Source organism: Oncorhynchus mykiss, chromosome 31 (genome assembly GCF_013265735.2).
Source record: "Oncorhynchus mykiss isolate Arlee chromosome 31, USDA_OmykA_1.1, whole genome shotgun sequence".
Lineage (NCBI taxonomy): Eukaryota > Metazoa > Chordata > Actinopteri > Salmoniformes > Salmonidae > Oncorhynchus > Oncorhynchus mykiss.
The window spans coordinates 18597229-18612630 of NC_050571.1; the positions used below are offsets into that span (position 1 = coordinate 18597229).

General features: G+C 41.6%; 3 protein-coding genes across 7 annotated transcripts in view; 1 reads left to right on the top strand and 2 right to left on the bottom strand.

The window, feature by feature from the left end:
- Window positions 1-36: 36 nt before the first annotated feature.
- On the bottom strand, window positions 37-3211 carry c31h4orf47 (chromosome 31 C4orf47 homolog). Of its 2 annotated transcripts, none has more exons than XM_021583511.2 (8): window positions 2881-3211; window positions 2525-2624; window positions 2131-2353; window positions 1322-1459; window positions 1069-1144; window positions 749-928; window positions 476-648; window positions 37-241 (listed from the first exon to the last, which is right to left on the bottom strand). In XM_021583511.2, exons 2-8 carry the CDS (start codon window positions 2622-2624, stop codon window positions 235-237), a joined length of 897 nt encoding a protein of 298 aa, XP_021439186.2. In that variant the 5' UTR covers window positions 2881-3211; the 3' UTR covers window positions 37-234. The 2 variants fall into 2 exon arrangements, with proteins under 2 accessions (XP_021439186.2, XP_021439185.2); XM_021583510.2 differs by having other exon boundaries at window positions 59-384.
- Window positions 3212-3618: 407 nt separating this feature from the next.
- On the top strand, window positions 3619-7936 carry LOC110504723 (LRP2 binding protein). Of its 4 annotated transcripts, XM_021583515.2 has the most exons (9): window positions 3619-3703; window positions 3804-3931; window positions 4303-4409; window positions 4599-4712; window positions 5195-5337; window positions 5427-5532; window positions 5653-5876; window positions 6558-6723; window positions 6961-7936. In XM_021583515.2, exons 2-9 carry the CDS (start codon window positions 3820-3822, stop codon window positions 7024-7026), a joined length of 1038 nt encoding a protein of 345 aa, XP_021439190.2. In that variant the 5' UTR covers window positions 3619-3703; window positions 3804-3819; the 3' UTR covers window positions 7027-7936. The 4 variants fall into 4 exon arrangements, with proteins under 4 accessions (XP_021439190.2, XP_021439189.2, XP_021439191.2 ...); XM_021583514.2 differs by having other exon boundaries at window positions 6558-7936; XM_021583516.2 differs by lacking the exon at window positions 4599-4712 and having other exon boundaries at window positions 6558-7936.
- The window catches only part of snx25 (sorting nexin 25), a 49700-nt gene continuing 41677 nt past the window's right edge, over window positions 7380-15402 (bottom strand). Inside the window, exons 17-19 of the mRNA XM_021583513.2 lie at window positions 11890-12071; window positions 8923-9023; window positions 7380-8315 (exon numbers count right to left, since the gene is read on the bottom strand). Coding sequence (XP_021439188.1) covers window positions 8250-8315; window positions 8923-9023; window positions 11890-12071 — 349 coding nt within the window. The 3' untranslated portion in view covers window positions 7380-8249. The remainder of the gene's footprint in view (window positions 8316-8922; window positions 9024-11889; window positions 12072-15402) is intronic.

Consider the following 15402-nt stretch of genomic DNA (forward strand, 5'->3'; position numbering starts at 1 on the left):
AGTCAGCATTAAACTACACTATAAAATCAGTTAAATCAGTCAACAAAAAGCTCATCCGAATGTCAAAGTATTTCTTTAATACGTCAATAAATTCCAACAGGAGCCAGTTGTCTACTTGATAGGAGTTTCCATGGAGACTCATCAATCATTCAGTGCAGGTCAGGCATCATGGTGGGGCTTCCAGCTTACTCACGCAACAGGACAGCAACATTTCTTAGTGCTATTCTGGATTTTTCAAAAACTTAAAATATCAATGTGAAAGATTATAAAAATATATTGATATTTGAACAACATAAATTCAGTACAACCTCAGATAGCAAGTTTTCACATCAGTATGCCATAACAGATGGTATATTCATGGTGTAGTTTGCAGAGTGCACTGTCCTGAAAAACCAAAGACCCGAACAGTCAAATACAGTTTCCTCAAAATATTATTCTGTCTGAGAGGATATTGATGGAAGAGATGGAGTCTCACCTGTTCACATTAACACTGATGATGCTCCTCACGGGGGTGCTCTTTGGTCCGGGAGATGGGTGGAATACCTTTCCTTCCTTATTCACGGTCACAGATTTGGATCTCCGGGTGATGTAGGGGTCAGCAGAGTGAGAGGGGTAAATGTCAAATGTACCTGCTTTCATGCCGCCAATCTAAAACAGAGAAAACCTCCTCATAAAATCTCCTCATAACACACACACTTGTAATAATAAATCATAAGGTCTGATGTCTGTATCCTCTCTGCACTTTCACTGTTTTGTTTGGTGAGCTGGGTTTGAAGGGAACCACAAATCTCTTCTTCTCCTCCAATCTCTTCAGAGGTGGCAGAGGCTTGTCCAGTTTGTACGGGTTGTTGTCGAAACATTCCTTTGGGTGGAGGTTCAAGTGGAAAGCACCGCCTTTCAGCATAGCTTTATGGCTTACTGTCTCTTTCTGAAAAACATACACTCACTTGTATAGTTAGAGAACACATGCACCTCTGGATATAAATGATTATCTTGGACCCTGTTTCAACCATATAATTACATTTAGATATCTGTGGTTTCAACACTACTATTTTCCTGGCCTCTCACCTTCAACATCTCATTTGCTCTGTCATAGGGGTCTGAGGAGTAAGGGACAGCTTTGGACAGGGTGACATTCGGATAGCTATGGGACAAAAGGCTCCATCACTATCCATGCATGAAAACAGAATACTGTACTGTTAAGTATAGTGAAACAACACCATGGTTGCATCCCAAATGGTCCCTTAATTTCAAAAAGTGCACTATATAGGAAATAGGGTGCCATTTGGGACACATCCCATCATCTACAGACATACTGAACCTGTATCCACTTCCCCTCTTGGGTGGGTTGGTGAGGATGTTCTTGCCTGATGGTTTGCACGGCTTCCTGGGGACCTTCATAGGACTCATGGCCTGGATGGGACCACTCAGAGTTCCGTAGTAGCTGCCAACCCCTGACCTTGAATAATGGGAGTAAGTTCTGGCATCAATCGCTGCATGCCACTGGAGCAAGTGGAGCAACTGTCTAAGAAATGCAGTATAGTTTGCTCAGGTCTAATTTAATTGGGCCAGCAGTAATTTACATGGTCTCAGCTCTCTGGCTGAGTGACTGGTCCCTGGTTCCTGGGCTGTGTTCCAAATGGAACTCTATTACCTATATAGAGCACTACCTTTGACCAGGGTCCATAGGGCTATATAGGGAATAAGGTGTCGTTTGGGCCACAGCCCTGGTCTCTGAGTTGATTAGGGCCAAGCAGAAAAAATCTGACTCTGAATGGTAAAGGAATACAGAATGCATTATGCAGCTGGGGAACAAACTGCATGACGGAGTGGAAACGGAGTTCTGGAGATCCTTCTCATGCGCTGATTCAAGCCTGTAACCATGTCAACCTCAACTATTTCATATAAATTACATTGTCTGTTTTGGTCAGGGAGATCAATTCTTTGTTTGTTTTAATGTTTAAGTCTCTTAATGTAATCAAGATCATCACCAAAACAAGGTGATGGCGTCTATTCACCATCTGTTCTAATGCAGCCTTTTAAAGTCTTGTTAAGCCTAAACCTCAAGTAGATGTGTGCTCTGCCATTAAGCACATGTCTGTGAAAAATAAAAATGATCTCATGGCTTACGGTTTCTTTTCTCCATTGCTGGGGAGGAAGGCGCTGCCTACGTTCTTCTTGGACTGCTGACTCCTGTGTTGCCGGGCGAGCCTCACAGGGTCTGTGAGGGCTTCTTTTTCAAAGACCCGCTTAAAGTGAGTGTCAAAGTAGCCCACTTGTAACCCTGACTTCTTCTTGGTGGCCCCACCAGTCAGTATTTGTTTACCCTTCTGAGCAGACTCATTGCAGGGACCTTAAATGGTAGGTGAATAGGATTTAACGTTACATTTTTTTACCATAAATATTACATCCAACTATCGCATCTTGCCTTACTTGTCTGTATATACTTCAATAGTGTGCAATATATATATCATCTAGTTGAAATCCCTTGTCCACTGTCATTATCTAGACATGGTGTACTTACGCTGAATTAAAGGGGTGTATTTGTCTCCAATGGAGATGTATCCCATTTCCTTGAAGACTCCAATCCTCTCCATATCTGACTTCCCTCCTTCTGGGGGCATCTTTAGGGAATAACAGTGAGCCCAACCACCAATTACTATTCAATTTAATAGCTACCGCTGTAAAGTAAATGTTGACCATTTCTATTCTCTTCAATTGTTATAATGGATTATATTCTCAACCCTTGATGAATTATCCTAGGTTTATCTGTTATGGGATGACACCGTTGGAAATTCCATTATAATAATCAATCAATAGATACTATTTAATAAATAACTGAACTTTAAAATTCCGTATTATTCTAAAACAGAAATCTACCTTTAATTCGCGGGTCTTCGATCCGCAGCTTGGTTTAGAAAATTATGAATTGTTCTCGTTCCTGTATCTGTGTACATTGTGTTACCTTGGCGTCCGTTGTGCACAAGCAGGCGAGAGGAGGGGTTGTAGCTATCGTCTTTGCGGAGACTATTTGGATTCTATCTAGCCATGTAGCCTACGCCTTTTTACTTGTCAATAAAAGGAAAATATAATCTACATTCTCACTTGGCAATATTAAAACATCAGTGTGGGGTTGAGGGTATCTCTCTACACTCTAACTATGAATTATTCTCCACTGCAATGGTAACTCGCACACTGCACCACCACCTGGTAATATAATGACTCAATTATTTCGCAATTATTTTGTCTCACTTGCAAAAAATAGTTGAGTTTCCAACTAAACATAAACGGAATTACAACATAGCCTAGACATCATTTGTAAATTCACCAGGGTTTACACAGTTTCAGCAACAACAACAAAAATATGGGCAATCAGTTATTTTCTGTCAACGTTTATTGATAGGACGAAATTTATTTTTCTAATTAATTTTCAAAGTATCATTCCTTTCTAATAATCCAATAGGCGAATATTCAAACAGGCCTAATCAAACGTTGTGTTGTGATAATGATAATTGTTATTGTTACTGTTAGCACATACTAGTTGCCTACCTCTACACAACAATAGAGTAGTGTGATTTACTGAACGCACAGTATTTGCGTCACAGTATTTGTTTAGTAGTTGCTTAGTAACAGATTCTATTGTGTCGTAGCATAAAGCGCACTGCAGACTTCATGCACACAAAATGAACAAACTGCGTGAAAGGTAAGTCAGTAAAAACAATCAAGGTGGGTTCTTATTTGATGTTTTAAAGCGTAGGTGTATCCTAGCAAACAGATTGTAAAAATATAGGGATGTATTGCAGGCTCTGAGGCAAGGGTATGAAGTCGGGTTATAAAATCGATGCTCCAAAGAAACACAGCCAAGAAAAGGTGTTTCGTGCCATCACGGATGTCTACCGAGATGAAGGAGGGAAACCGACTTCACACCAAGGTATTCAGCACAAGATAAAACAGACAGGCACTTTAGAACTGGGACGTTTCATGAGCTCAGATCAGCTGTTATGACGCACCACAGCTGTTGTGGTTGAGGTGAGTTAGGGAGTGACTTTAAAGTGAAGGAAACCCATTGAAAATACTAACCTTTGTAGATCAAACTTTAATCGACCCACAGTAGAAGTGAAATCACTCAACAAATATAAAGAACAAGTTCATTTCCCACAATCTTTGATTTCCTTCTATTCTGTAAAATATTCAGTTTGTTTGCCTCAGATCCACAACAGTCTGGGAAAATGGGCCCTGGTAAAAAATAGTGCACAGAAACACACAACCTGCCAGTTGAACCACATGATTTGTTCTCCTCAGAGAGCCTTGCCACTCCGGTGGAGAGGGCTGAGAGACTGCTGAAGGGTAGAGCAGAAGGGGGAGACAAGCAGGCCCTTTTCCTGCTGGGACAGCTGTACTATTATGAGGTAACAGCTCTCCCATTCATATATCATATGCCCATATACTGGACATAGAAATGTAGCTAGGCATGTGGTTTCCTCTGATATAATGGAGCCATGTAGGAGCCATTTCAGTAGTGCAGAAATACCAGTGAGGTATACTGATCTTGAGCGATGATGCCCTGGTTTTCTGATTGTACTTCACTGCTGGGCCAGGGGCGCTATGAGGAGGCAGAGAGAGTCTTTGATGGCCTTAAGGACAGCGATCCCAGAGCCCTCTTCCAGCTAGCTGTCATGTATTATGATGGCCTGGGCACTGCTATGGATCAAGTGAGTCACGGTATTGATAGTGTTGTGCATTCTTCCTTGTTTGGTTTGCTGGGTTTCCACCTCATAATAAATTATAATGGGTAACTGAAGAACGCAATGGAGCATCTCTAAAAACTGCTCACTGTCACGCCTGCTACTATCAAATCAAATCAAATGTATTTATATAGCCCTTCGTACATCAGCTGATATATCAAAGTGCTGTAACCCAGCCTAAAGCAATGCAGGTGTAGAAGCACGGTGGCTAGGAAAAACTCCCTAGAAAGGCCAAAACCTAGGAAGAAACCTATAGAGGAACCAGGCTATGAGGGGTGGCTAGTCCTCTTCTGGCTGTGTTACTACCATGTTATAAATACAAACTACTGTAAGTCTACCAAACATACCTCATGTTGAGTAGTCTCCCTAGGCAGATGGGTTGCCTTCCACAATGTAACCTGTTTGTTGCGTTGGTCTGGGTTTTTACAGTGTGTTGTACTCCTCTCCAGGCAAGGGCAGTGGACTACATGAGGAGAGTTGTCCAGAGGAATAACCCAGAGGCAGGCTCCATCAGATACACTGCTCTGTATCACATTGGCATAGCCTACCTGGAGGGCTATGGGGTCCAGCAATCCAATACAGAAGCAGAAAGGTCAGCAGAAGCACACGCACAATGTTTGAGATGTTTGCTGACTCATGGAGAACTGTTGTGGCAGTGACTGTGTTGTTTTTCTCACCCAGTTACTGGCTCCTTGCTGCTGATGAGGGAAACCCCAGAGCCTGTGTAAAAGCTCAGAGTTCTCTGGGTATGTTCTACTCTAGACCTGAGACACAGGACCTCAAAAGGGTATGATGTGTGTACCCATGAGATGTTTCACCTTGATCAATAATTCAGGATTCTATTTAAACTATTCCCTTTTATAACTCGGTTTCCCCACTGTGCGCATGTGTGTGCCCTGTGCTCCAGGCGTTCTTCTGGCACTCAGAGGCCTGTGGCAATGGCAGTCTGGAGTCCCAGGGTGCACTGGGGATCATGTACTTGTATGGTCAGGGCATCCAGCAGGACCCCAAGGCTGCCATTGAGTGCCTGAAGGAAGCGGCTGAGCGGGGGAATGTGTACGCCCAGGCCCACCTGGCTGCCTACTACTACCACAGGAAGCTCTACTCCAGAGCAGCAGCCCTTGCCAAAAGGTACTGTCATAGGGTATATCATACAGTAAAATCCCTGTTCTGTCCACAGGTTATCCACCTTTGTATAAGTCAATCCACCACAATAATGACACAGTTAAGTGTGATAGTCTTTTTTCAATCAATCTCCCTTTGACACATATAATAGTATCCTAACCAACAGCAAATTGATTTCCCTTTGAACCATATTCATTATGCTGTTGCTGGTAACATACCCCATAGAGAGCCGGTCCCATCAGAGTTGTTCCAACCAGCAGTAAGACAAAGAGTCCTTGGAAGCAGTGTAGCGTGGTTGTGTTGTTCATGTCGGTATGAGAGACGAGACACAAAATACCACGGCAGCCCTTTTGTTTATTGGAATTGTAAATGTGTTGCCAAAAAGGGCAGTTAAATACATAAGACACTAACCATCTGTAGAACACTAAAGCAGTGATAAATATGTATGGTTTATTAGATAGAAGTCGAGGTTAAAAAAAGATATGCTGCGGCCAGGGCTAACCTACTACCCTCTATTTCCACAAGGAAAATGATTGAAGCTATTATTAAATTGTAGGCTGTAATGTTCCGGAGTGACACCTCAATGGAAAAATCTATATTCCAATGTAAATGTCAGGCAACTGAGCGTATTTCAGAAAAGTATTATTTGTGTGCCAAAGAAGTCATCTTCCCACAATGAAAATGTAGGATTACCAATTACGATGACATTGCTGCCATCGCCATGGTCACCGACTGCCTGCCTGAATACGTAATTAAGGGCGTGGCCATTGCTCTTTTCTACTACGCCCGATGTCTGGAACTGGGAAAGGGGGTTCCTCAGAGCAAGGAGAAGGCCTGGCAATACTTCACTAAGGTGGGCACACACATTCAAATGTATGTCAATGTCTGTCTTTTTGGTTGTGTGTCAGACCCCAGTAAAACTAGCTGTCGCCATTGGCATCGGCTAACGGGGATCCTAATAAATCAAATCAAATTCTGCTTGACCCATTTGCCTGAAATAGCAACATAAGTATCAGTGAAGGCCAATTAAGACGAGTAAGATTTTACCTCTATTCTGATTCTCATACTGGAAACTATTCTCTTTGACTAGGCTGCTCGGCTAAACCCAGAAGTGTGCCAGGACCTCCAGAGGGACATCATCTTTAGCAGAATGTAGAGATCCACCATCATGACCTTAGTTAGGGAGTCCAGATAGCAGTCTCCTCTGTTGCTTTGAGATTACTTGAGTAAATATCAGAGCTAAATGCTTTGTGCTCAGTGTGTGGGTTTGGTATGGATAGGAGTATGGTGATTGTGTGCCCAGTGTAAGAACTGTTTAATAACTACAGACTCCACACATTAGAATGGTGTTACCGGTACTACTCTGCATGAACTTGGGGTCCTTGAATTCAGATACAATTTATATACAATTGTAGCATCCAAATTCAGATGGTTTCAATTTCATACAATTCTGAGAAGCTTACATTGACAAGTGGATAAATAACACAAAAAAATAGTTAACAAGTCATACATTTTTCTTTTGCAATTTATTGCTTATAAATGCTCTAAACAATTTTTGGGTAAAAATAAAATCTATCAATAAGTCACAAATAAAATTGTCACAATGACTTTACATGACATATTGCACAATGAAGCCGTTCTACAATGAACATAATGTAACATTGGTGGGGAATGTATTTGAGGTCGGTATGCAGCTCGTTTCTTCATTATATGAGCACAACACTCATCATTTCACAACTATTCACATTTTGGATCCATAACAAAGTAATCAATCAATAGCCTGGCTTTCTGCAACAGACCTTGGCAGTGGGACTGATTTGTCATTTTCAGCTACTGAACAAAACAAAGAAATGTAAGGTAGTAACAGGAACAGAAGCTTGTCTCCCTAGTTTGAGCACTACATAATCAAATGGATTCAGATAAAAGTACCGCAGAACAACAGAAAAGACATCATCCATTCAGTTTAATCTCATTGTTTACTGTACCATGCTGGAACATTACAGTACCTCTGTGTTGATGTTACATTTCTCTTCATGATCTATCTGTTGAGTTAAAATAAAAAAAAATCTAGTTTGAACAAAAGATAATACATAATCCTTCAACGAGTGTCTCTCCTCTGAAAACCAAGACTAAACTAAAGCCATGTCGATCTCCAGGTGCACCTCCATTTCCTTCACTCAGTGTGTGTGTGTGTTAGGCTGCGTCCCCAAACGGCACCCTATTCCCTATAGTGCACAACTTTATGCCCTCTGGTCAAAAGTAGTACACTATATTAATGGCACCCTATGCCCTTTGAGGGAGGGAATAGGATGCCCTAGGGTTCTTGCTCCACATTAACCACACTATCCTGTGTTTTACGTACATATGGGCCTTGCCCCATCAGATCTGGTCAGTCTCCACGTTGAGTTCTGGACACAGCTCTTTGAGGATCATCTCCATCAGAACCTGAAACAGGGGCAGAGGAAACGGTCAGGAGGCCATTAAACAACATCACTTCAGCCTGGACTCAAGTGAAAGAGAGTTTGTTTTGTGCACTTTGTTCCTATGCAGGCATGTATGAGAATGACTGACTCTTTGACCCACTGATATCTTCCCCTATTAGATGGAATGAGGCAACCATAGCATATGTAACACATATGTACAGTGGGGCAAAAAAGTGTTTAGTCTGCTACCTATGATGAAAATGACAGGCCTCTCTCATCTTTTTAAGTGGGAGAACTTGCACAATTGGTGGCTGACTAAATACTTTTTTGCCCCACTGTATATCTATGGAGGCAACTTCAGAGTATTCCACACAAATAACTTTATTGACATAGTGCAAATGGGAAAGCTTTTGGAATGTACACATGCCCTTTTAAACCCATTCTCCCTCTCTTTGTGTGGTCTGACCTGCCAGTAATGAGATGCTGGTCTGAACTGAGCGTCTAGGTGGCTGAGCAAGATGTGTTCGTGAAATTCCTAATGGAATCGGGGGGGGTGGCTCCTTCAAACAGAACCACAACAGCATGTTTTAGGATACTTTGCCATTTCACAGAGGGTGAGGTGAACTTACATAAAGCAGATGCTTGTTGGCATTGGCCTCCTGAAGTGCGTTGAAGATCTTGATGATCCCATACCTGGCGTTCTGTTGTCCCACCAGGTTCTGTAGTGCATCTGAAAGACAGTTAGCATGCTGTATGTGGTTGTTTTACCTACCTTAGTCGAATGACCTGACTAAGTCACCATGGATAAGAGCGTCTGCTAAATTACCAAATTGTAAAATGTAAAAATATCCACATTCAGAGATCCAGCCACAGATACCCATCAGATCTAGGAGCAATATGTCTGCAAAAAAAGTCAAATAGGGGGTGCTTATATTTTCCCTGTCTCACACATGTACCAGTGTGTAACCTGTGCCAAGGTGCATTGAAGCTATTACGGCTCGTAATGCCCCAACGCCCTATCAAGACACTTTGTGTTGAGGTTTATTTTGGCGGTTGCTGTTAGCGAAGTATTTGTATTATTTATTTTACCAGGTCTGTTTTGCTCATCTTAATCAATAGATTCTGCTGAGCAAATTGACCCTTGTATTACGCATATCGTTAATCTCTCTCTTGAACAAGGCACCTTTCCCAGGGACATGAAACAAGCTAAAGTTATACCTCTGTATAAGAAGGGGATAAAGTCTGATCCTGGGAATTATAGGCCTGTATCTATCCTCTGTCTAAATTCAAAGATCTTGGAGAGAATTGTACATGAGGGGCCTCCCAGGTGGCGCAGTGGTCTATGGCACTGCATCGCAGTGCTAGCTGTGCCACCAGAGACTGTGTTCAAGCCCAGGCTCTGTCGCAGCCGCGACCGGGAAGTCCATGGGGCGATGCACAATTGGCCTAGCGTCGTCCGGGTTAGGGAGGGTTTGGCCGGTAGGGATATCCTTGTCTCATCGTGCACTAGTGACTCCCTGTGATGGGCCGGGCACAGTGCACGCTAACCAGGTCGCCAGGTGTTTCCTCCGACACATTGGTGCGGCTGCTTTCCGGGTTGGATGCGCGCTGTGTTAAGAAGCAGTGCGGCTTGGTTGGGTTGTTTATCAGAGGACGCATGACTTTCAACCTTCGTCTCTCCCAAGCCCGTACGGGAGTTGTAGCGATGAGACAAGATAGTAAAACTAAACTAAAACAATTGGATACCACGAAATTGGGGGTAATTTTTTTTTTTTTTAAATAAATAAAAAAACATATTGTACATGAGCAAATGTATGAATGAATATGTTAACAAACAGGGTCTAATGTACGATTTTCAGTCAGGTTTTAGAAAAACATACTCCACTGATTCATGTCTACTTTACTGGACTTCATCAGGAAAGAGATTGATGAGGGAAATCTGTGTGGAATGGTAATTCTTGACTTACAAAACCCTCCCTAACTGCCTTTGATACAGTTAACCACTGTCTCCTAATCTCCAAACTGGGGTTGGGGTTAAGCAGTGTCCCTATAGGCTGGGTAAAGTCCTATTTATCAGGAAGGGAGCAGAGGTTAATGCTTCACTGTCTCAGGAAAAACCAATGAGTTGTGGCGTTCCCGCAGGGGAGCATGCTTGGGCCTCTGCTGTTTTTATTGTATATTAACGATATGAAAGATGCTTGTTCTGACAGTCTTTTTCTTTATGCGGATGACTCTTCACTTCTGGTGTCTCACAAAAGTAAAACAATGTTGGAGAGCATACTTAGCACAGAGCTCGCTAACATTAGCAAATGGCTTGGAGTTAATAATCTATCTCTGCACTTAGGGAAAACTGAAGCAATTATTTTTGGATCCAGACCTACATTGTGTAGGTCGTCTGAAATCAGAGTGGAGTTAGGGGGTGAGGTGCTGACTACTAAAACCTCTGTTAGCTACTTGGGATGTATCATTGATGGAAGCTTGGGAGGTGTGAGCATGGCCAATAAGGTGCTAGGGAAGGTTAATGCCAGGACTAAGTATTTGGCTAGAAAGTCCAGGCTGCTTGATAAGGACTCCATGAAAGTGCTAGCTACTGCCCTCATTAAATGCCATTTTGACTATGCTAGTACTTCCTGGTTTGGGGGCTTATCTAAATTTATGAAGGGGAAGCTCCAGATAGCCCAGAATAAGCGGATCAGGGTAGTATTGAAGGTGAGTCCACGTACTCACATAGGCAGGAGCTGCTTTCAGGAACTAAACTGGCTGCCTGTGAGGCTAGGGTGTCCCAGATTAGACTAGGTTTACAGGAGTATTTATGGTCCTGCGCCCAGATATCTAAGTGATTACTTTCCTCATGTTAGGGATGCACACAATCACAGCACCAGATCAGGTGTTGCTGACGTGTGCTTATACAGGTTCAGGAGTAATGCTGGGAAAGGTACTTTCTTGTATACTGGAGCCTCAGAATGGAATGAGTTGCCTCTGCCTATAAAAACAATGTCCTCTCTGGACAGCTGTAAAAATAAAGTAAAAATATGTTTGATGTCTTCTGTGCCCATATGAATAACCCCTATGATGTGACTGGAATGATGAGATAGATGTTCTTCTCTGTTTTATTATTTCACCGCCATACTGTGTTCGATCTTGTCTAGCCATCTTGTGTCAAGAGGACCACAATGGAAATAAGACCCAGACTTTGTGTGTTATCCTCAATGATTTTATTCATGTGTATGTATGGCTTTTAAGTTGTATGTGTGCTTGTTTTTAAAAAAATGGTCAAATTAATAAACTAAAAGATCCAATAATCCAATTGAAACAGAAACTTTTGTTTCAAAACCAACGCCAGACTCCACCCCACACCCCTTGAGTACTGATCCATGTCAGATATCAATCTCTAGCAGGGTTAACGCGCACACCCTTGTGGAACAGGGAGTTACAGCCACAAAATCAACATTGTAGAATAAATACATTTAACTCCTGCGCACACGATTTTACCTCTGCAAACGAATTATAACATGTATTTGAAGAAAAAGGTCTGACCAAAACATTGTTAATAAATGTGCAGAGATGACACCTGTATGGCAGGAGGGAAGACCTACCTGGGATATTGTCTAGCAGCTTCTGTTGAGCTCTCTCCTTGGTCTCCCGACGTTCTGTGTCGGACCGAGCCTTGATTTGGGGGGCCAGTTTTCCGTTGGGCCAGAATGTGTCGCGGAAAATGTTGATGTAGCAAACAATCATCTGCTCACTGAAGATCCAGTTGACAGTGTCTCGAATCTGCCTGATGGGGTAGGGAGGGAAGGTTGACAAAAGCCTCTACATTACAGTATTAGCTAACATTATGCGCCTTTCTTTCTTTCTTGTTTCTCCTTTTCTATTGAAGAAGCTTTTGTCCGGTTGAAATATGATCGATTATTTATGACAAAAACAACCTGAGGATTGATTATAAACATTGTTTGACATGTTTCTATGAACATTTATGGTACTTTTTAGATTTTTCGTCTGTCTGTTGCGACTGCGCTTTGTTCCAATGTATTACTGAACAAAACGCACCAACAAAACAGAGTTTTTTTGAATATAAAGAGACTATCGAACAAAACTAACATTTATTGCGTAACATGGAGTCGTCGGTGCAAACTTATGAAAATCAAAGGTAAGTGATACATTTTAACGCTATTTCTGACTTTTGTTACTCCTCTTCTTGGCTGCAAACTGTTTGTAATGATTTGTCTGCTGGGCGCTGTTCTCAGATAATCGCATGGTTTGCTTTCGCCGTAAAGCCTTTTTGAAATCTGACACAGCGGTTGGATTAACAAGAAGTTTCTTTAAGCTGGTATATAACATTTGTATCTTTTATGTATGTTTATTATGAGAATTTCTGTTTTGTTGAGTTTCACGCTCTGCAATATCACCAGATGTTGTTTGAGAGTTTTACTGAACAAAACGGGCTAACAAAAGAGGTTTTTGGATATAAAGAGGGACTTGATCGAACAAAACAAACATTTATTGGGTAACTGGGAGTTTTGTGAGTGTAACCATATGAAGATCATAAAAAGGTAAGCGATTAATTGTATCGCTATTTCTGACTTTTGTTACTCGTTTACTTGGCTGGTTACCGTTTGTAATGATTTGTCTGCTGGGCGCCGTTCTAAGATAATCACATGGTTTGCTTTCGCCATAAAGTATTTTTGAAATCTGACACCGTGGTTGGATTAACAAGAGGTTAATCGTTAAACCGATGTATAACACTTGTATGTTTCATTAATTTTTTTTAACCTGTTAAACCTATAGGGGCGCTATTTCATTATTGGATAAAAAAACGTGCCCGTTTTAAGCGCAATATTTTGTCACGAAAAGATGCTTGACTATGCATAAAATTGACAGCTTTGGAAAGAACACAGTCTAACGTTTCCAAAACTGCAAAGATATTATCTGTGAGTGCCACAGAACTCATTCTACAGGCGAAACCAAGATGAAACGTCAAACAGGAAATGAGCAGAATCTCTGTTTTCAAATGTCTCCTTATATGGCTGTGAATGCAGCAGGAACGACCATGTGCTTTCTGTGGTTTCTTCAAGATGTCTGCAGCATTGTGACGTATTTGTAGGCATATCATTGGAAGATTGGCCATAAGAGACTACATTTTCCATGGGTCCGCCCGGTGGCCTTTGTCTAAAATCGTGCGTAATCTCCATTTGCGGTCCTTTTGTCCTGGGATTCAGAAGTGAACGCACACTTCCACGAAGGATATATCATCGAAGAGATATGTGAAAAACACCTTGAGGATTGGTTCTAAACAACGTTTGCCATGTTTCAGTCGATATTATGGAGTTAATTTGGAAAAAAGTTCGGCGTAATTGATGACTGGATTTTCGTTTTTTTTTTGTAGCCAAACGTGACGCACCAAACGGAGCGATTTCTCCTAAACAAATAATCTTTCAGGAAAAACTGAACATTTGCTATCTAACAGAGTCTCCTCATTGAAAACATCTGAAGTTCTTCAAAAGGTAAATGATTTTATTTGAATGCTTTTCTGGTTTTGTGAAAGTGTTGCCTGCTAAATGCTAACGATAATGCTAACGCTAAATGCTACGCTAGCTAGCTACTGTTACACAAATGATTGTGTTCCTATGGTTGAGAAGCATATTTTGAAAATCTGAGATTACAGTGTTGTTAACAAAAGGCTACGCTTGAGAGCTAGCATATTTATTTCATTTAATTTGCGATTTTCATGAATAGTTAACGTTGCGTTATGCTAATGAGCTTGCCGGGATAAATACACTCCTGGATACAGGTTTTTTTGGTAGCCAAACGTGACGCACCAAACGGAGCGATTTCTCCTAAACAAGTAATCTTTCAGGAAAAACTGAACATTTGCTATCTAAGAGTCTCCTCATTGAAAACATCTGAAGTTCTTCAAAGGTAAATTATTTTATTTTAATGCTTTTCTGGTTTTTGTGAAAGTGTTGCCTGCTAAATGCTAACGATAATGCTAACGCTAAATGCTACGCTAGCTAGCTACTGTTACACAAATTATTGTTTTCCTATGGTTGAGAAGCATATTTTGAAAATCTGAGATGACAGTGTTGTTAACAAAAGGCTAAGCTTGAGAGCTAGCATATTTATTTAATTTCATTTGCGATTTTCATGAATAGTTAACGTTGCGTAATGGTAATGAGCTTGAGTCTGTTAGACTCATTAGCTTGAGAGGTTAATGAGTATTTATGTTTTTGAATTTGTCGCTCTGCAATTTCAATGGATGTTGGCCAGGTGGGACGGTAGCGTCCCACACCCCCTAGAGAGGTTAACAAGAGAATCACTGACATGATGTCAGCTGGTCCTTTTGTGGCAGGGCTGAAATACAGTGGAAATGTTTTTTGGGGGATTCAGTTCATTTGCATGGCAAAGGGGGACTTTGCAATTAATTGCAATTCATCTGATCACTCTTCATAACATTCTGGAGTATATGAAAATTGGCATCATACAAACGCAGGCAGCAGACTGAAAATTAATATTTGTGTCATTCTCAAAACTTTTGACCACGACTGTGCATGTCAGGAAAATTTGATTGGTCATTCTGTGTTGGCGTACACACGGACGGGGATGCTGTCATGACTGGAAGGCTGTCTGGTTTCACTACCCGGGTTAAAGAGGTTGCGCCTGAATGTGAGTCTACGCACAGAGAAATGCTGGCTAGCCGAAAAATGGCACCCGAATTTAATGTCGTACTGAATGATGTTTTAAAGTTATCAAAGCACACGCCCTTAACTCGCATCTGTTTGGACAGCTTTGTGAGGAAATAGACACAGAGCACAAACGCCTTATCATATACACAGAAGTCAGATGGCAGGCATATACACAGAAGTCAGATGGCAGGGGGAGATCGCTTGACAGAGTGTTTGAGTTACGAGAGCCGCTGCAGAGATTTCTTTCAGAAAAAAAGTCACCACTGGCAGCACATTTCAATGACAAGGAATGGGTCGCAAAACTCGCTTACCTGTGCGACATATTCAACCTGCTCAACAAACTCAATCGGTCACTTCAGGGGAGAATGAAAACTGTCCTGAAGTTGGCAGATAAAGTGGCTGCATTCAAAGCCAAACTGGAACTGT